The sequence below is a fragment of the Panthera tigris genome, chromosome E1 (genome assembly GCF_018350195.1).
Source record: "Panthera tigris isolate Pti1 chromosome E1, P.tigris_Pti1_mat1.1, whole genome shotgun sequence".
Lineage (NCBI taxonomy): Eukaryota > Metazoa > Chordata > Mammalia > Carnivora > Felidae > Panthera > Panthera tigris.
In genome coordinates this window covers 47221694-47241751 of record NC_056673.1, presented here as the reverse complement: position 1 = coordinate 47241751, position 20058 = coordinate 47221694, and the positions used below count along the sequence as shown (strand labels likewise).

At 47.7% G+C, this 20058-nt stretch overlaps 1 protein-coding gene across 6 annotated transcripts in view; it reads left to right on the top strand.

Annotated features, from left to right (window-relative positions):
- Positions 1–20058, top strand: part of PITPNC1 (phosphatidylinositol transfer protein cytoplasmic 1) — a 268903-nt gene that overhangs the window by 2399 nt on the left and 246446 nt on the right. For 4 of the 6 annotated variants that reach the window (XM_042967495.1, XM_042967497.1, XM_042967494.1 and 1 more), the window contains 2 exons: positions 1135–1199; positions 7606–9351. In XM_042967495.1, coding sequence (XP_042823429.1) covers positions 9304–9351 — 48 coding nt within the window. In that variant the 5' untranslated portion in view covers positions 1135–1199; positions 7606–9303. The remainder of the gene's footprint in view (positions 1–1134; positions 1200–7605; positions 9352–20058) is intronic. The other 2 variants (XM_042967499.1, XM_042967500.1) reach the window with 2 other exon arrangements.

Genomic DNA, 20058 nt, shown 5'->3' with positions numbered 1-20058 from the left:
AGTTTCAGAAGAGAAAAATTAGCAAAGAATAAGGAATCTAAAAGGTAGAGATGAAACCTCTATAGAAATGTAAAGAGGGATGGAAATTAAGATAGACACACTAGGGGTGCCTGCATGGCTCAGCCGGTTAGGCGTCCAACTCTTAATTTTTTGGCTCAGGTCATGATTTCATGATGCCTGCATTCGAGCCCCTGGGATTCTCTGTCTCCCTCCCTCTGCCTCTCTCTTTCTCTCTCTCAGAACTAAACAAATAAACATTAAAAAGAGAGAGATGGACAACTAGTTGGGACACCTGGCCGGCTCAGTCGGTAGAGCATGCGACTCTTAGTCTTGGGGTTCTGAGTTCAAGCTCCACGTTGGAGCTAGAGATTTAAAAAACAGGGGCGCCTGGGTGGCTCAGTCGGTTGGGCGGCCGACTTCGGCTCAGGTCATGATCTCGCGGTCCGCGAGTTCGAGCCCCGCGTCGGGCTCTGTGCTGACAGCTCAGAGCCTGGAGATTGTTTCAGATTCTGTGTCTCCCTCTCTCTGATCCTCCCCCATTCATGCTCTGTCTCTCTGTATCAAAAATAAATAAACGTTAAAAAAAAAAACAAAGAATCAGGGTGGTGAGTTTGACCCCCACTTGAGCAGTAGAGATTACTTAAAAATAAATAACAAAAAAAGGTGACCGTGCTAGTCCCCCAGCAAGGCTTGACTTTATCACTATTTTTTTTTTTTTTTTTTTTTTTTTTTTTTTTTTACTTTATCACTATTTTTTGTTTTGGGTTGGACTTTATAAACTGAACAAATTTTTCTCTTCCTCATTCTTGAAAGCCTCCTCCTCCCCTTCCCTTTCCCTTGTTTTTCTGTGGAATCCTTTGTTCCAATATTGACATGCAGCCCTCAATGTATACTTAGTAACGAGACTCAGATGGCCCCGCCAGCTCTAGTCATGAGACCACCTTGAGGAACCAGGCTGGCAGCGGGGACCAGACTGCTATCCAAATGCCCAGATCCTGTATTTTCCTATAAAAGCCCTCAGCCCTTTCCCCCAGGCGGGCTTGCAGTCTTGGAGACATTAGTCTGCTGTAACCTCCTTTGCCTGGCAAAGTAGTAAACTGTCTTCCTTCTGTATACCCCAACTCTGTCTTCCAGTTCCTGCTCTGAGCACAGACGTCAGTTTTCGACAACAGAGAGAAAAACTGATTGGAAAAGCAGGGGTAATGTATATTACGATACTCATTATTGAAAATAATGTGTCTATATATTATTACTATTTTTTCCATATTTGGCATCTTTGGCACGTTCAGCTTACTGGCTGTGCACACATCTGACCCAAAGTTCCCGCCTTTGTGAAGTGAACCTTATAAAGGGGGCGGGAGGGTGGAGGGGAGATAGAAAATAAACATGTAAATAATGTAGCAGGGGTGATAGTGAGTGGGAGGTGGTCAAGGAAGGCCTCGCTAGTGAGCCAAGACCTGAAGTAAGTAAGGGAGTCTTTTTTGGTTTCTTTTTAACTTTTTCTATGTGATCTCTACCCCCAACACGGGGCTGGAACTCACGACCCTGAGACCCGAAGTCGTATGCTCCACCAACTGAGCCAGCCAGGTGCCCCAGTAAAGGAGTCTTGCGGATAGTTTGCAGGGGAGAAGATTCCAGGCAGAGGCAGGAGCAAGAACCCTGAGGTTAGAGCAATCAGGTCACCCTGTCTGAAGACCAGAATACGTGAGGGCGAGAGTTACAGGAGATGAAGTTTGGGGCAATTCAGCCATTATAAGGACTTTTTTTTTTTTTTTAATGTTTGTTTATTTTGAGAGAGAGAGAAAGGGAGAATGAGCAGGGGAGGGGCAGAGAGAGAGGGAGACACAGAATCTAAAGCAGGCTCCGTGCTGTCAACGCAGAGCCCTTTGCAGGACTTGAACTCACGAACCGTGAGATCGTGACCTGAGCCAAAGTCGGACGCATAACCGGCTGAGCCACCCAGGTGCCCCGGGACTTGGTTTTCAACCTAAGTAAGATGGGGAGCCAACGGGGGGTTCAGGCGAAGGAGTGGTATGGGCTGACTTACATAGTAAAAGAGTCTCTGCCATGTGGTGACTAGGTTGGGGAGAAGCTGGGAGACTGGCTCGGGGGTTATTGCGGTAGTTCGGGAGGAACACGATGGTGGCCTGGACTAGGGTGGAGGCAGTGGACGTGGTAAGCAGCAGCTAGATCCTGGATATAATCTGAAGGTGGAGCCAAGATTGCTGGCCTTGAGGGCAGAGAGGTCAACTATGTGGGCAAGATTTTGGGGTTGAGCGTCTGGAAAGACGGAGTTGCGGTTTACCAAGGAGGAAGCCGACTGGGGACAATCAAGCCAGGCAGAAAAGGACAGGAGTCCACAGTTTGGGATATGTTAAGTTTGAGGGCCCTATTGGGTATCCAGTGACAGTGACAGTGTTGAAAAGGCAAATGCATGTACAAGGGTCAAATTAGGGGGAGTCATTTGGGCTAGAGGTTTGAAGTTGGGAGTCATGTAACGTAAGCCACAAGGTCTGCGTTACAGAAATGCTCCTGAGGGACGCCTGGGTGGCTCCGTCGGTTGAGCATCCAACTCTCCGAGTTGGTGAGCCGAATTTCAGTTCATGATGCCAGGGTCATGGGATTGAGCCCCACGTTGGGCTGTGTGCTGAGCATGAAGCCTGCTTGAGATTCTTTTCTCTCCTTCTGTCCCTCTCCCCCATTTGCTTGCTCTCTCTCTCTCTCTCTCTCTGTAAAATAAAATTAGGGGCGCCATCTGGGTGGCTGAGTCAGTTAAGTGTTCAACTTGACTTTAGCTCAGGTCATGATCTCATGGTTGTGAGTTCTAGCCCCACATCTGGCTTTGCCCTGACAGCGTGGAGCCTGCTTGGTATTCTCTCTCCCTCTCTCTCTGCCCCTCCCCACCCTCAAAATAAATAAGTAAACATTTAAAAAAATGTTCCACAAAAAGTCGAATTACATGCTATTCCTATGGCACTACATTGCTGAGAAATACTATTTCCAGGGGCGCCTGGCTGGACCGGTCGGGAGAGCTTGTGACTTGATCATCTTGGGGTCATGAGTTTGAGCCCTATGTTGGGTGCAGAGATAACTTAAAAGTAAAATCTTAAAAAAAAAAAAAAGAAATACTATTTCCAGATCTGTGTTGACATCATTTGATGATACTACGTCAAATATGCTTTGGCATTAAATAGCTACAATCAGTTATGGTTGCATAGGTGCCTCCCTTTAAAGGACACTTAGGATCAAGGATAGTGTCTTTCATCACTAAAATTTCTCTCCAGTGAGTATAGTTACATATAGTCTAAGAATTTATTTCAGATTATTCCAGTGTTTTGCAAATATCTGTAAAAACAGGAAATGCAATAAAAGGACAAATTTATTACTAGCTAATTTATTCATTTTTAAAACCTTAAAAAAATATTCATTTTTGAGAGAGAGAGAGAGACAGAGCATGAGTAGGGGAGGGGCAGAGAGAGAGGGAGACACAATCCAAAGCAGGCTTCAGGCTCTGAGCTGTCAGTACGGAGCCCCATGTGGGGCTCGAACCCATGAACCGTGAGATCATGACCTGAGCCGAAGTCTGATGCTTAACTGACTAAGCCAACCAGGCGCCCCGCTAATTTATTTTTTTCACAAAAGACAAAACTATACCTTTGGCCACAGAACTTCCTGTTTTTTTTTTTCTATGTGAAGCAATTTATACCACATCATCATGGATGAATTTTTATTTTATGAGCATTTAATGCACAGCTATAAGCAATTACATGTCAGTTATTCTCTGTATTTAACAGAGGCCTGATAAATGGGTCTACACATAAGAATTGCCTTGGGACTTGCTTTTTGTAGTTGTGTTAAGAATGAATTTAACATTTGCTTATTTCCTAACAAAATCAGACACACAGGTGTTTAAAACACGCACAAAGGGGAGCCAGGGTGCCTCAGTCAGTTAAACGTCCAAAGTCTTGATTTTGGCTCAGGTCATGATTTCACAGTTGGTTCATGGGTTTGAGCCTTGCGTCGGGCTCTATGCTGATCGTGCAGAGCCTGGTTGGGATTCTCTCCCTCCCTTTCTGCCCCTCCCCTGCTCGTGATCTCTCTCTCTCAAAATAAATAAACCTAAAACACACACACACACACACACACACACACACACACACACAGGCTTAGACTTTGCTGGAATTAAAACAATATTTATTAAAACAAAAATTAATTGCAAAGGATAATGCTTGATTTTTCAAAAACAGCCCTTGAACAGGGGGTATGTGAAATGGACACAGGAACCTGGGAGAGCTACCACAGCGTGTCCACAGCAGAAACGATCTGAGCAAGAAAACTCACACAGTATTGAGTTGTTACTCAGAGTACAAAATAAATATAGATAATTGAATGAATAAATAAATGGAGAAGAGACAAATCTCACAGAACGTCCCATTATATATGTAGATACCCTCTCCTCAGGACACAGGCTTAATTCTCCCTCCCTTGATTGTGGGCTGGGCCTAATGACTTACTTCCAAAGAACAGAGCATGGAAAGGGAAAAATAGTAATTTTATGGTGGAAAAAAAATGGGCAGACATGACCTTAACCAAGTGATCAAGGTTAAAGTCAAGCCCTTTTTCAAGGGCCACTTTGGTAATGTGAAGAGAAGCATGGGAATGAGAAGGTACATCTTTATGTTACTGTGGTGTAACAGTTTTGTCTTATCCTTCTCTCCTTAGCCCCAATTTTGACAAGTTGAAAGTCAGTCTCTCCGAAAGCTTCTTCTTGGAGAAGCGAAACATTTAGATAAGATTAACGAATGTTACACAGATACAGCAGGTCTCCGCAGCAAGACTCGCCCCCTCCATATGCACCCCCCATATTTGGCAGTGTGTGTGTGTGGGGGGGGGGGTGGGGGCGGATGATACTGATACTCAGTGGGTAGAGATCAGGGATGTTGCTGAGTATCCTACAGTGACCTCCACAACAAAGAACCTGGCACCAGGGGCCAAGTAGCTCGGAGGTTGAGAACCCTGAACTAATATATACACACCTCTAATAGATGTTTATTAGGTACCTACACTACCCCTTCTAGCAGAAAACAGTTTCCAGATGATTCAGAGAGGATATGGTCTGTGTCCTCTGGAAGCTTAAAACCATTTCGGGCAGTTGGAGAACAGGTGGCATTTTGTATACAAAGGCCACACTTGTATAACAAACAAGAACCAAAGATGAATAGTCCAGATAAATGTTCTGGGCAGTCTAGAAAGGTAAAGAATAGTCTGGAATGGCTCTGTGTAGGAGATGGGACTTTGAATGGGCTTTGACAAGCCCACACAACTTAGAGAGTAGAAAAGAGGAAGATGGAAGGAACTGTAATATTTTACTTCAGCAGTGCCAGGGATATTCTAGGAATAAAACATGACTTGAACGGTCACAAAGACTGTTGCTACATTCTTCTTTCAGATGTAACTTACAGGGTGGGTCCTATTTTTATTCACAGGGACTGAGAAAGGTTTCAGTGTGTGTGGGGGGTGCACATAATCAGAATCCAGGTGAAGACAATGGATTGAAAAAGCTCCTTAGATGATCGGTTTTGATGTGCACCTCCCCCATCTCACCTTCTGAGAACCCGTGCCTTCACAGCTTGTCACTTATCCAAGAATATATGCTGTCAGAGACTTGTATAGGCTGATAACTCTTTTCCTACTGCTCATGTCATTCCTCACTGATAACTTAACTCTTTCTTCCTCTTTTTGCTTTGTGCCCCATCCTATTTTTTAATATGTGATAATCAGTAACTGTAGATTATACAGTTGTTAATGTATCATCACACTATTCCCTTTTGAAAACTTTTTAAAAGTTTATTTATTTTGAGAGACAGAGACACACAGAGAGAGAGAGCATGCACATGGGAGAGGGGCAGAGAGAGAGAGAGAGAGAGAGAGAGAGAGAAAGAATCCCAAGCATGCTCTGCATTGTAAGCACAGAGCCCTACATGGGGCTTGAACCCACCAACCCTGACATCATGACCTGAGCCGAAATCAAGAGTCAGACATTCAACCCACTGAGCCATCCAGGCGCCCCTCATCAGTACTATTCCTGGTGATGATAGCAACACCTTCAAAGCTCTTTGGCAGTAGATATTGGGGATTCCACTGGTGGAAAAGAAACAAAGATGGAATTCTTGCCAGACTCTTGCCGACGAGAGGACTGAAAACATTTTAAACAGCGTATCTGACCAGTAGATGGCGCTCTCCTCCCTTGGTGCGATTGCATTATGAATGAATAAGCTCTCCCTTTGCCCTCCCCTCCCCCAAGTACTGTTGTAGTGAAAACGGATTCTCCCCAAGTCCTTACCGAATCTTCAAAATTCATCGTCTTTTCTTTCTGTGCTAATTCAGATCCTCCTCATAGGTCTCCTGTAGTATTCTAATAACCAATAACCTCCTGCCTCTGGTATCTTTCTGCCTTATCCCATCCAATACACTGTCCTCAGAGTCACTTTCCAAAAACAGACTGCTGAAAGATGGTGTCATGGGGGAAGAACTGGGGGGTATGGATTCTCCGTGAAGGCAGTGACAGGAGCAGAAGGGTCAAGGTAAAGTGGATGCCTTCCCAGGCCGACAGATTTGTCTCACTTGGCTGCAGAAGGACAGGGGAAAGGTAACTGGCGAACAGGGGAAAGGTAGATTCAGAGCCTTGATCTTCCTGCCAAGGAATTTTAACGGGCTCAGTAGGCCACAGAGAATCAGCGAGAGGTTTTGAAGGTGGCAGGATTAGTGCAGTGCTTGAACAAGATTAATGTGACCAGGCATGCGGATGGACTGAATGAAAAGGAAGTTCAGGCAGCTTACCAGAGTCAGGAGAGAAGTGTATAAAGCGTAATTTGCAGTTTGGGAAGTGAGAGGAGGGAGTTCCTCAACCTTAATATCAATTTCAATAAAAAACAAACACAAACAGTTACAGAATCAATGTCAGGAAACATCTAGGAAGCTAGGAATATACCTACCCATTCTGATGTCCTGTGTGCATGTGTATGTGTGGCTAGCCAGCACATCGCCTCGCTGCCTCTGGGAAGAGGACTGGGTACCAGAAGTGAAGCCGCTACACTTGTTTTCAAGTAAGAAGTAGGAAAAAAGGAAAAACAGCTTGAGCTTCCGTATCACAGGCTTTCAATGTGTTATTATTCACCACTACGGTGTCGGTGTCAGATTTAGATTTTCCACCTCGAGGAATTTGGTTTGGCTTTAATTAGTTGCTGTGAATATTTCGGGGCCAACTCTGGGAAGCATCTATCTAGAAAAATAGTTGTCACTAAAATATAAACTGGATATAGGGTGTTGTTTTTCTACGAGGCTTTGTATCATGTTCACACAGTTATAAATTCCCTCCAGCCATCTGGGATGATTTTTGCCACAGCCCACCATGGTTCTTCTGGTTAACTATTTATTAATCATAATTTTAAATACTGTGACACTGAGATCATCCGCAGCACCATCCAAGCTCTGTGGGTAGCGGTGGGACTCTAGAGCACAAATATTTCCTCTGAGAAAAGATGATGCTTTGCTGGTTATTCTGCACAGAGGCAAACGATGCATTTTTTTTTTTTTTTCATCCAGCAACTTTTCAGAAAAACAAGCTTAAAAATACCAGACAAATGAAAAACAGACTTCAGCAGTTACATGCAGCTTCCTGAGTAACTGAAGAATGTGCCTCTTGTGGTTAAAACGAGGGATCTGTTTAATATGGATGAAATACCAACACGCCAGGCATTTTCATTGACATTTCACTGTGACTTTTTGAACTTAGGAGTGCTGACAGGAAAACCTCTTCTTGCAGCCCTGCGGACCGGGAGAGGTAAAAGGCTATGTCCGGTTCACGTTCCCTCTGGTCGTGTGCTCTCTGTTTGTACTTCATTTTCTTCCACGCTGTTGCACTTCCCAGTTTAGCAGGATTCCTCCTCTGAAATCAGTCAGGAACCCAGGCGAGACTTCGTTCTCAGGCTCCCAAAGCTCATCGCCTCTCCAGCGCTGGGCTTGCTCCCTGGACCCAAGTGAAAACGCTCGCGGTGGGCATTTGCAAAGACCTTTTTTTTCCCCAAAGGTCAAGCCTCGCTTGTGCACCTGGCAACCAGAAGCTACCCAGAGTGGCCGGGCGGAGCACCGAGGCACCCAGGGAACACTGGAGAACGGACTCCAAGGGTAGGGGAGTCAGGGAAAAGCCCCCTTTCCCGATCCACCCCAGCGCCGGGCCGAGCTCAGCTCCGGGGCAGCCCTGCCGTCTGGCAGGAGCCGGGGAGAGAGAGAGAGAGAGACATGCTGTTTTGTTTAAATCCTCCACATTCTTTGCCATTTCCCCATTGGCCGGATGGGGCTACCCTCCCCACCGCGGCCGCTGCTGATGTCAGCCTCGCTGGCGCTCGCTCCTCCCGCACCCACCTCCCCGGCCCGAGGCACACTGCAGCTCCGCGCGGACTCTCCGGCTCCGGCGCGGTGGCTGCAAACTCGCGGGCACGCACGGCGCTCGGGGAGCCAAGGGACCCGGGGGAGGGGACGTGCGCGGAAGGCGCCAGCTTCCTCTCGCCCGCCCCTCGCCGCCGCGAGCCCGGGTTGGAGGAACCCCGGGCCCCAGCCCGACAGAGCCGAGCGGCGGCGGCGGCGGCAGCTTCCCTTTTCTCCTGCTGAGAGCCCCGGAGCGCCTCGGGGACCGGCCCTAAAAGAGCAGGAAATCTTGTTTACCGCCCGGGGAGAGGAGCCGATCGAGCCTTTGTCTGGAAAGTCAGCATCTCCAGCTCCGGCTGCAATGTGTTCCTGGTGACATTAGCATTGGCAGACCCGCCGGAGAAGGAGGGGGGTTCGCCAGGTTCATGTCTGCTTTCGGAGGCGGATCGAGCGGGTGACTTTTGTGCATTCGTTTCAATTTTTGGAAATCTCTCTTTTTTCCTCCATTGCCCGCCACCGGGCATGTCCTGATCCGGTGGCCGCTCCTACCGCCCAGGGCTGCCGATCTGAGCGGTTTCCAGCGGGTCTCCCTCCCTCCCGCCCCGATCCCTCCCTGACTTTGCAACACCGCGTACCGGGAGGACCGACCTCGGTGAGGAAGGAGGCGGGGGAGCCCCGAACACTCGGACCCGAACCTTGACATGCTCTCGGGCGGAGAGGAGGAAGCCAGGAGCTGAGCGCACCGCCGGGACTGCTTCGCCGGCCGGCTCCCGAACGGGGGGCTACGGGCGCCCTGCCCTGCGCCTGGGAGGCAGCCTTGTTGGTCTGGGGGGCGCCCCTCGCTTCCCGCCCCGGGGGCCCGCGGCCGGCAGGACCATGCTGCTGAAGGAGTACCGGATCTGCATGCCGCTCACCGTGGACGAGGTAAGCGCCGCGCCGGCCCGGCCTCGCCCGCTTCGGGGCCCTTCGCCCCGGGGCGCCGCGTACCCCGCTGCCGCCTCCCGGTCGGCGGGTCCTCTGCGGGCCGCAGGGAGACCCTGCTGGAGCATTACCTCCCCAGCGGGGAGGAGGAAGAGAGGGTGTTGCTGCTTCCACTTGTCACCCCAGAGGGGGAGGGCGGCGTTGGGTGGGGCGGTGGACTCCAGGTGGGTTCTTGGGGGGCACCCAGAATCCTGACTGTGGGGGGTCGGATGCACCAAAGGGAGTTGGTGCGCCCCTCCCTCCAATTAAGAAAATGAATAAAACAAACCCAAGCGCCGCAAGAGCGTCCTGGTAGCTTGGGGGTCGAGGGGAGGCATCCGGTCCTGTCGTGGGCCCTGGCTCCCCTCCCGCGCTTTGCTGTGTGGCCGGGGTACGGGGGAAGCCTTTGCTCTCGGGATCTCGAGGCCCCGAACCCGCTAGGGGGGAGCACCTCAGAGCCCTACGGGAGTCCTCCTGGGCCCGCACTGCTCGCCCTCGCCGCCACCCTTGGGCGCCGCTCCCGCCACGCCCGCGCATCGAGGCTCCCAGACCTGGCTTCGACCTTTCGCTAACCGCCTGGCTCGGAAACTTTCTGCGTCTCTTGTTTCTTCGGCGGCGGGGAGCGTGGTCTGCGGGCGAGCCGGGAGCGGCGGGGACTGCGGCGCGGCCACAGGAGGGCGCTCCAGCACGTGGGTGCGGGCCCGGCCCGGGTCTGGGTCCTGCAGCTGCAGGGCGGGCGGGGGGCGGGGGCTCGTCCTCCACCCGCTGCTCCGGTTCCATTCTCCAGATCCCCCGAAGCAGCAAGCTCCATCGTTCAGGAAATGATGACTCAGTGAGGATTATTCAGGCCCCGGCTTCCCTTTCTTCCCCCTCGCCTCCCTACCTTTTTGGTGATTTCACAATTGCTTAGCGCCTGTCCAGGGACATCAAGGAAGCGTGAAGCCAATCAGGGAAATTTGAAACTCACCAGTGTGTTTTGGTGTGCCACACCAAAGAAACGGGTGAGCCAAACCGTATTTATATTTAATTACAGAGCATTTAATCTATCAGACGCGTTATTTGAGCCACTACCTTGTGGCGCGGGCTTGGTGCTTTGGGAAAGAAAAGGATATTTAACCGGTAAAGTAAGTGGCTGTGCTCCCGAGGGGCAGGCTTCATCTGTCATTTGGAGCAAGTGTTCAGGCAAGACCCCGGTACAGTCCAAGGCAAGATCAAAGTAGCTCCGGGTTGACAAAACACACATCCCAAGAACACTGGCTGCCAAAGAGAGAGGACAGCCCCCACCGGAATGATGCACCGAGCGTTCTTGCCCGGTGGCGTTTGAGAGAACATTGGAGTAGAGTCTTGAAGGATGGAATCCATGTGGACAGGCAGAGTTTGGAGGGTGCATCCGGAAGGTGTAAATCAAGTGGAGGGAGCGGCACACAGCTGTGGGGGTGGGGAGACAAATGAGTGAATCTGGTTAATCAGAGTGTTTCTAGGAAGAGTTGAGATGTTCCCACCGTGGGCAGCGGAAGCTGCAGCAGGTCCGCCTGGAGGTATGAGAGCTTCTTCATCTCTTCCTAATGACTTTATTTATGGAGAGGAGTTTGGAAGCTAGGGACAGTGTTGGTGCTGTGTGAAATAACCCGCAATGCAGGTGATAATTGAAAAAAAAATAGCCAGTTCTAGAATCTTCTTACTACCTACAAATTTTTTTTTAAGGTTTGTTTTTGAGAGAGAGAGCGAGTGAGCACAAGCCGCGGGAGGGACAGAGAGAGAGAGAGGGAGACACAGAATCCCAAGCAGGCTCCAGGCTCCCAGCTCTCAGCACAGAGCCTGACGCGGGGCCTGAACCCACAAACTGCAAGGTAATGACCTGAGCTGAAATTGGGCGCTCAACCGACTGAGACACGCAGGCACCCCCAACATCGTTTTATTCTCTTTATTCTGGTTGGTTTTATTCGCAGGCTTTGGTGAGGGCTCAGGCACGCCTCTTACTGCACTTACTTATTTATTTTTGGTGCTGAAATACCCACCGCTTCAGGGTGAAGTAATCGCATTTGAATGGTGCAGGCGGAGGCCCTTTCTTAATTGGCAAATGAAATCAGGCTCCGCTTAACAATAAAATGTGTAATTATAATTTACCTAATGTATAATTCATTCAGACTAGCGCATGATTCAGTTACTATAAAAGTTGAATTTTGAAGTTAGTCTTCTACTTGGTTGGGGAAGCTGCAGGACAGTGTATAGATCGATAGAGAGTTTCACACCGATAGGATTCAGATTTTTCCAAGCCAGATGATGGATGAGGAAACTAGGCCCAGCTGGTCGGAGGTTAGATCCCTGGAGTCTGACTCAGTCTCTCTTGTGCTGCGTCCTACCGTCCTTAACATTAAAAACTGGGAAGGAATTGAACGGTACCTTCAAAGAAGCCAGTTCCGTCAACCTAGGTAGGCTCTTAGAAGCCTAACTTTTGCTTCAACACTTCCATTTGCTTTGGGCCTGATTCCGTCCACACAGGAATTTGTTCCTAACCAGCAAGGTTAATTAGCGGCACCCATAGTTTTGAAAATGAGGCAAACGCCCTCAATTTGGAGACTCAGTGAGAGAACTGAACCAACACTGTCCATTCTTCTTCCCTGGCCTTGTTATCCCCTTTAACTCCCAGTGGAGGGGAGTGTCAGGGGAACTTGTGTGCTAGGATCCACATTTTTGCAGATAAGTAAACAGAGTAATAGAGGTTAAGTATTGTGCGCCAGGTCACGCAACTAATTAATTGCCAAGCCACAACCAGAGCCATGGCAAAACCCATTGTTTTTCTTTATGCTGCCCTTTGCCTGTTCCTGGTATTTAATGCGGAAAAAGGAAAAAAAAACAAACACTTTTCTTGAAAACCGGTAACATTGCCTCTGTGAACTAAATGAAAAACCAAAGACCTTTTGAATTGTTCTAGAGGGTACTAGATTCTACTATTTCTCTAAACCTTATTTTAACTCATGAAATGTTCCCTAGTTCCAGGAAAGAGGAAAAGCATTGGGAGGTAAAGAAAATAAAGCTGAACTACGGTCTAGATCAGAGTGTTGGTGTTTTGTTTTTTTAGACAATTTCGGATTAAAGGGTTTTAAGATCCTAATTAACATCCCATGCGTTAATTTTATTTCATTATTTTTTTTAATTAAAAAAATGTTAAATGTTTATGTATTTTTGAGAGAGAGAGAGAGCGTGAGTGTGTGAGCGGGAAGGGGCAGAGAGAGAGGGAGACCCAGAATCCGAAGCAGGCTCCAGGCTCTGAGCTGTCAGCACAGAGCCTGACCTGGGGCTCGAACCCACGAGCTGTGAGACCGTGACCTGAGCCTGACCCTTGACTGACTGAGCCACCCAGGTGCCCCTCATGGGTTAATTTTAATAAAAGACTTCACTGGAATAGTTTCCTCATTTATGTTTAGTGTCGTCTCTGAACTGGATATATATATTACCCTCCACTGGAAAGTTCTAAACAGGAAAGGTTCCTGAGGGCTGATAGTTGATTTCAAAGAGACAGTTGTCACTGTCTTCCTTTGGAACATTTGGTGATGTAGATTCTTTAATTTTAGAAGGGCTGGTAGAGATCTTCTGTAGTTGAGCCATTTCATTCCGTGGAGAAGACTACGGTTGTAGAAGGTCCATCTCATAGCTAAGGGCAGGGTCTAAGCCAGAACCCGGGTCTTCTGATTTCCGGTGCACAGCTGTTTTACTGTTGGCCAGTGGTTCTCCCACTTTTCCTTCTCTGGGGGCTTCCTCGTTGGAAGGAAATATTATCCCTTAGCCCGTTTACAAAAGCAGGGCCACTAGAGAGGTCTAAGTAGTCTAGTTGAAGGTGGGTTGAAGACACTGACCTTCCGTCTACTTAGGGGACATTAAGTCAGCTGACCAGAAGGATGGCCAGGGGCTCCATTTGAGGCTGATTTAGTATAACTCATCTACTGCTTTTCCTTAGATTGTGTATTTATTTGGGGTGGCTTTGGGGTGTGTGGCTCAATGGAGATCATGGCGGAGTTCAAGGCCCCTTCCCTACAAGCTTCTCTTTGCTGCTGCCAGCATCCCAGACTCCACCTTCCTTGGACTCCTTGCAGCGGTCTGAAGATCACCCCTCCCTGACAGGTTCTGGCCCGTAAGATCAGCATCGTCAAGAGCGAATGAAGCACATCCTAATATTATCTAAGGCAGGACCCCTTTTATTTTCATTGCTTGCTCTCGTGTTTTGACAGCTCCTGTTCTGACTGCATTAACGTTAATGGGAGCACTTTAAGGGACTTATTTGTGGTCCTTAGGGATTTGTTGCACAATGAAAGATAGACACCCTCCCCTCCCCTCCAAGAAGAGAAGAAAGAGAAAGAAAGAAAGGAAAGAAAAACAACTTTTTAAATACAGAATATTATTTTGTTCTTTGCCCTGGCCAGGAGCCAGTGCACTTTATCCAGGCTCCCCTGGGTCCCGGGAGAATTTTCTTGCGCACATTTCTGAGAACAGATTTGGGATTGGGGTAGTGCCGGCTCTGGAATGACCTAAATGGAGATTCCAAAATGCCCAATAATGCTCCTTAAATCTGTTCTAAATGATTTTCATGAAATGCATCTGCAAATATTGGAGCACAAATTCTTTAAGGAAAGGCAGTGTAAGTTTAATGCTGGCATTGACACTGTATGTTGTACAAAGCGATACCCTGAATATAAAGAATAAAGGCTCCTTGGGTTAATCTCACCTCTCCCGGGGTTCCTCATAAACATAATTTTGAAAAGGTTTTTAAGAACAAGCACTATTTTGACCCCCCGCCCCGGACTCTCAGCCTAGTTGGGAGGGACCAAGGCCAGGGTCATGAGTTTGGTTTCTGAGTGATCATGGTGGCTTCTCTTGCCTGTCCCACAGTCAGAGAACCACGTTCCGCATGCTGCCCAGCTATCTTGCAAAGAAAGGTCCCTTGCTGGTTGGGAGGGGCACCTGGGCGGGTTAATGGATAAGTGCAAACCTTTCACCACTAATGGCACTGACAAGGAGCAGATGTTGACCTCCTGGCTGGTCAGTGAAATTGACTTTCATGTGCAAAGGACACTGCCATTTCCCCTGTGATTTGGGAGCGAATGTCTGTCACACGAAACAGATGCTGGGGCTTGGAGAAAAAAAAAAAAGGACATTATTGTTAACAAAACCTTAGTTAAAAGCAGGTGGTAATTAACTTTTGCTTTTCATTACAAAAGGATCGAGTGAGTCCCTAAGGCTCTTGAAAATCTACTTAAAAACCCTGTGTCTGATTAAATGAGTAATACTGATATTCAAAGAAAAGCAAGTCGCCTTCATTTCAGAAAAGCTCTTGTTTCAGGGGAACGGAGAATACTATTTTTTGTAAGCAGTTTTGAGAAAATTAATATATTTTCAACACTCAATCTCATTAAGATCCACCGTGACCTACCCTCCCTCCCCCCCAACTCTTTGCCCCAGAATGGCAATGAGGAAAGTGTGTGTCAGGGGAAAAGCGTTCACAAAGTTCTTTTTCTTCTTCTTTTTTTTTTAAATATAAAATTGTGTGCACAGTGACAGGCAGTAAACGTGTTTTTCAGGGGCAGTGATTACTGGAAAAGTACGTCGAGGTTCATTGCTTTAGCCGCCTGAGTGAGGGCGCAGGTGACCTGGTTGTGGTCTGTGTGGGCTTTGGCCTGCTTTCAGTAGCCTGGAGGTTTATACGGTCAAGTAACTTGGGAAACTTCTTTGGAAACTAGCTAACACTTCTGCCCCTGTTTGGAGAAGACGACAGATATAGAAATCAGCTGATTTGTAGCAAGAAGTCAGGAAGGTTTTATATATCTTTTGTAAATTCAGCCCACTGGGAGAGGAAAAGGAGAATTTCAGATTGTAGATTGCCAGCTGCCCGCCCTCCCTGTCGCCTGCTGGCAGGCGGGAATTTTGTGGTATTCCCAAGTGGAGATTTTCTTTTCTTTTCTTTTTTTTTGGTAGTCTATATGGCAGATGAAGCTCTAGTGAGTTACAGATATAAAAACCAGAGGGGCGCCTGGGTGGCTCAGTTGGCTGAGCGTCTGACTCTTGATTTCAGCTCAGGTCATGATCTCACCACTTGGGAGATCGAGCCCCACCCCCATTGGGCTCTGTGCTGACAGCGTGGAGCCTGCTTGGGATTCTCTCTCTCTCCCTCTCTCTGTCTACCCCCCCCCCCCCCGCTCCGCTCTCTCTCTCTCTCTCTCTCAAAATGAATAAGTAAACATTAAAAAAAAAATACTTGGAAGTTTACAGCAACCTTGTGGGTTTCTAAGTGGAAGTGTCCCCTCTTTAGAGATGTCTTTTCCTGAGTACTCCATCTAAAATGGCTTTCTCCTATTATTATCTCTGAACTTAATTTGTTTCCTTTCAGAGCATTTATCATAATCTGTGCTTATCTCTTTGTTTCCTCATATGGCGTTCATTTCCATCATCATCTTTTCAGCATGAAATCCACATGGGAAGATGCTGAACATAGTTTAACTTACTTTTCTTTCATACTAAGTCTTTGACACCCAGTGTGTATTTTCTGTTTGCGGCATGTGTCAGTTCCCACCAGCCGTGGTGGTGGCTGCCATTCGGGACAGGGCGCCTCTAATGCTTAAACCTCTGGTCTGGCACGTAGTAAATGCTTAATGCACGGATGGGAAGAAGCAGGGATAAGGGATCAGGAAAGCTGATCGCATTGTCCTCCTTCACATTGTTTACAATTTTTTCCGCTTAGGTTTTATGCCACCTGACAAGTTTGCAAGCTAGAGATTCTTTTATATTAAGAAAACATCTTCATTGTAAGACTCCTCAGCCATACCCTCCCCCTGAGAAGCTTGAGGCCAGTCTTTCCTGGGAGTTAACGCAGTCATTTTGCTTCCCTCCTAACTTCTGGAGGAGAGTACTCGGTTTCTATTACTCTGTAACAAATTATCACGAACTCAGTGGCTCAAAACAATACCCATTTATTACTTCAGCCTCTGTAGGCCTGAAGTCTGGGGATGGCGTGGCTGGATTCTCTGTTCAGGGTCTCGCAAAGTTGCGATTAAGGTGTCTGGCAGGCTGCATTTCCTTCAGGAGCTTGGTGTCTCTTCAGAGCTTGTGTGGTTATTGACAGGACTCAGTTCCTCACTGTTGTAGGACCAAGATCCACCCTCCCTGCCCCGCACCCCCCCAGCCCCACCATTTTTTTTTTTTTTTGCCAGCCATCAGCTAGGGGCCAGCTCCTAGAGGCCACCTGCTATTTCCTGTGACCTGGCCTTCTCCACAACTTGGCAGTTTGCCCCTTCAAGAGGGGCAAGCATCTGCTGCGACTCTGAATCTCTCTGATGTGTTATCTCTGACCTTCAGACTCTTTTTCAAAAAGCCTGGCCTGATGAGGTCAGGCCCACCCACATTCAAGGGGGAAGGAATTAAAACAGATAAACAGGGTGTGCACACCAGGGAGCAGGAATCTTGGGGGGCCTTTCTGCCTACCACAGGGAGAATAGCTGGATTGACAGCATCTGTTAGAGGAGAGGAGAAGTAGTTATTTCTTGTACCTAACTTGGTGCTCTGGGTGGCACGAAAGTGTTCATATCACAAATGTGGTTTGGACTCTGTATGTCAGGTGCTAGGCCAGGTGCTAGGGATTGAGCAGCACACACAGCAGACGTGGTTCCTGTCCTCCTAAAGCTTCCAGTCTAGAGGCCAGGAGAGAAGTTTTACTGCCATTTTAAAATAGATTATGACAGTGGTTGCAGAACTCTGTGTAACTAGATTAAGAACCATTGAGTAGGTATATAAAATACATCTCAATAAAACTTTTTTTTTAGTTTTTCAATTTGTTTTTGAGAGAGAGAGAGAGAGAGTGAGCGAGAGAGAGACAGAGTGTGAGCAGGGGAGGGGCAGAGAGAAAGCGGGAGACACAGACTCCGAAGGAGGCTCCGGGCCCTGAGCTGTCAGCACAGGGCCCGACGTGGGGCTCGAACTCACAAGACCATGAGACCATGACCTGAGCTGAAGTTGGACGCTTAACCGACTGAGCCACCCAGGCACCCCTCAATTAAACTGGTTTTAAAAACTTTAGGTGGCTATGGATTTTTTTTTTTTTTCTCAGCAGAATAGACATCTGTGTTTAGAGAGAGAACCACCGACAGAAGGTGCTGAATTTGAATTATCAGTATACTGAAAAGTTGTGGTCCCCGTCCTCAAGGAGATGGCTCTAGTCATCCTGAATTTAGATAGCTTTCCGAAGGAGGTTGTTCCTGTCTGCAGCAGTGTGGGCAGAAAATCTGCCAGATTTGGACCAGAATGACCGCAATTTAGGTCAGAACTTGATACTTAGGGGAAAGAAGCAGTCCAGCTTGAATAGCTGCCTTAAGGCCAACTGTAGGGCTTTGGAGTACTGGGGAACCTTCACTGACCGATTTCACAACCCTCGGGAGTACCTGCCCCCACTTCCCACCCCAAGGGGACAGGCTGGTGGCCCTCATGGGTGGAAGAAACAGTACCTGGGGACCTTTCTGCTATAGCTCTAAGTGCATTTCTCTCCTTTTTTTTTTTTCCCAACTCTTTTCCCCACTTTGTTTAGTTTGAGAGAGAGCACACATAAGCAGGAGAGGGCAGAGAGAAAGAGAGAGAGAGTCTTAAGCAGGCTCTGTGCTCAGCGCAGAGCCCAAGGTGGGGCTCAATCCCACAACTCTGGGATCATGACCTGAGCCCAAATCAAGAGCCTGATGCTTAACCAACTGAGCCACCCAGGAACCCCGCATTTCTCTGCTTTCTATGCACGTTGAATGGGAAGTATATGTGTTAGCCGAATGAATCCTAGAAAACACATTCTGGAGGAGATGGTCCTACATGGGAGTTGAATCTTCTGCCTTACTCATCTCAGACAGATGTCCTGAAGCCTTCCCATCACTGGTTTTATCGCAAAGGAGGCTTACTGACTATTTAAAATCTGTCCCAGGGTGCCTGGCTGGCTCCGTCGGTGGACCATACGGCTCTTGATCTCAGAGTTGTGAGTTAGAGCCCCATGTTGGGTGTGGAGATTACTTAAAAATAAATCTTAAAATGAAAACAAAAATCTGTCTCAACAATCTCCGTCTGGGATGGCAAGATCGTACCACACTAGGCTGGGCAAATCTCCCGGGATGCCAGACTGCCCCACTGCATAGGACACAAGGTCTTGGCCATTGACTTCACCCATGTCACAGGAAGGAGTCTAGCCCGCCCCCCCCTCCTCCCCTCCCCCCCCCCCCCCCCCCCCCCCCCCCCCCGCCCCGCGACTTTCTGGCAGACTGCCCGAACAGCGTTATCCAATGCTGTTTGTTGATACAGAAACACGAAAGCCAGCGCTCACCGAGGGTTTTGACATCAAGTATTAAAGTGACTCATTCTTTCATTTCCCAGCCCTCTGACAAAAGGGGCCCGCTCTTGAAACTCCTTTTCAGACTTTAGTGGAAGTCGACTCATAATCTAAACAAGTACCTAAGTTCTTGATCCAGTTTTTCTAATGACTCTGCATTTCTTCTTTTATGTCTCTCTTTTTGCTCCTTTTAAGTTTCAAGACCTTCTAGATTCTTCTTGTTCCTGAGCAAAGAAAAAAAAAATCATCCTTTAATTTCTTTGGATTATATCTGACAATCTTTAGGGTGTTGTTTCTTTCCCAGAGTGAATCACCTAGAGAAGTAAGATTGGTCTAACAAATGTAATTTGATGACAGCCTATAATAATGTTGTTTAAGCACCTAATCTAAGCAGCTAATCTCCAAACACCGGTCCCCGCCCCATGTCATCTACACATACACCTCTCCCCCCATTGAAGTCTCATTATATTTGCTGTAGTAAGGCCAGATCCAGGTGTTTCTAAGCACTAATTTGTGTATTTTTACGCCCCAAATAACTAATCTGTGTGTTTATTTAGAAGAAAATTTAAGGGCGCCTGGGTGGCTCAGTCATTGGAGCGTGCAACTCGATCTTGGGGTTGTGAGTTCAAGCCCCACCTTGGGTGTAGAGGTTACTTAAAAATAAAATCTTAAAAAAAAAAGAAAAAAGTTAACCGGGGAATGAGAAGTCCCTATTAACTTGGATATAATTAAGTTGTTGAAAACCTCAAATTCCCTGGATCTTATTTGCTGGATTGTTTGTATTCCTCAGAGCGCTCCCATATTGTATAGTTTTTTGTTTTTTTTTAAACTTCTTTTTTTAATGCCTATTTTTGACAGAGACAGAGACAGAGCATGAGCGGGGGAGGGGTAGAGAGAGGGAGACGCAGAATCGGAAGCAGGCTCTAGGCTCCGAGCTGTCAGCACAGAGCCCGACGTGGGGCTCGGACCCACGAACCGTGAGATCACGACCTGAGCCGAAGTCGGACGCTCAATGGACTGAGCCACCCAGGCACCCCAATATTTTATAGTTTTAACTCCTGTAGTCAGATTTATTTATTGGTTTGGTTTTTTGTTTTGTGTGTATGTGTGTGTGGTTGGGGGGATTTATTTATTGTTAACATAGCAAAGCTTCACTTATCACTTTGGCAAAAATGTTTCCAACTCGTGTAGACAGTTTACAGAGACAGTGATATCTGCTCATCTGAGCTATCTCCATCTTACAGAAACTGTGGAAGTTCCTTGCCCTGCCTCTCTTGATCACAGCATCCAGAAGCTAGCTACTTACCCTGTGTCACGAGGTCATG